The following is a 310-nucleotide window of genomic DNA, read 5'->3' as shown; positions in this document are numbered from 1 at the left end:
CTCCCCGCGCCCGCGCAGCAGCGGGTTGTGTCTGTGGCCACGGGCCGGCCCCATGGGGCTGGCCTGCGGTAGGGGCAGGTCCCCTGGGACCATGCTCTCCTTGTGCGCGTAGGAGATGGAGGAGAGCAGGTCCTGCAGCGAGGCGTTCCTGTAGGAGCTGACGGGCGAGAAGGTGGCTTGCTTGTTCTCCTGGATGGTCTGCATGGGCAGGCGGCGCATGAGGCTCATGGCCGGTTGGCTGTAGATAGTCCCGCAGTAGGTGTTGGTGGCAGCTCCCATGCTGGAGCACTTGGAGTTGAAGGTGAAACTG

The 310-nt window shown here is 65.2% G+C and overlaps 1 protein-coding gene across 1 annotated transcript in view; it reads right to left on the bottom strand.

The window, feature by feature from the left end:
• Positions 1-306, bottom strand: part of LOC104526538 (forkhead box protein O6-like) — a gene marked incomplete at its 5' end in the record, with an annotated part of 776 nt that extends 470 nt beyond the window's left edge. The window contains 1 exon segment of the mRNA XM_029085455.1: positions 3-306. Within this exon segment, the coding sequence (XP_028941288.1) occupies positions 3-306 (304 nt within the window).
• Between the last annotated feature and the right edge of the window lie 4 nt (positions 307-310).

This window comes from Antrostomus carolinensis, unplaced genomic scaffold (assembly GCF_000700745.2).
Source record: "Antrostomus carolinensis isolate BGI_N321 unplaced genomic scaffold, ASM70074v2 scaffold30326, whole genome shotgun sequence".
Classification (NCBI taxonomy): domain Eukaryota; kingdom Metazoa; phylum Chordata; class Aves; order Caprimulgiformes; family Caprimulgidae; genus Antrostomus; species Antrostomus carolinensis.
This window is presented reverse-complemented; position numbering and strand designations above follow the sequence as displayed.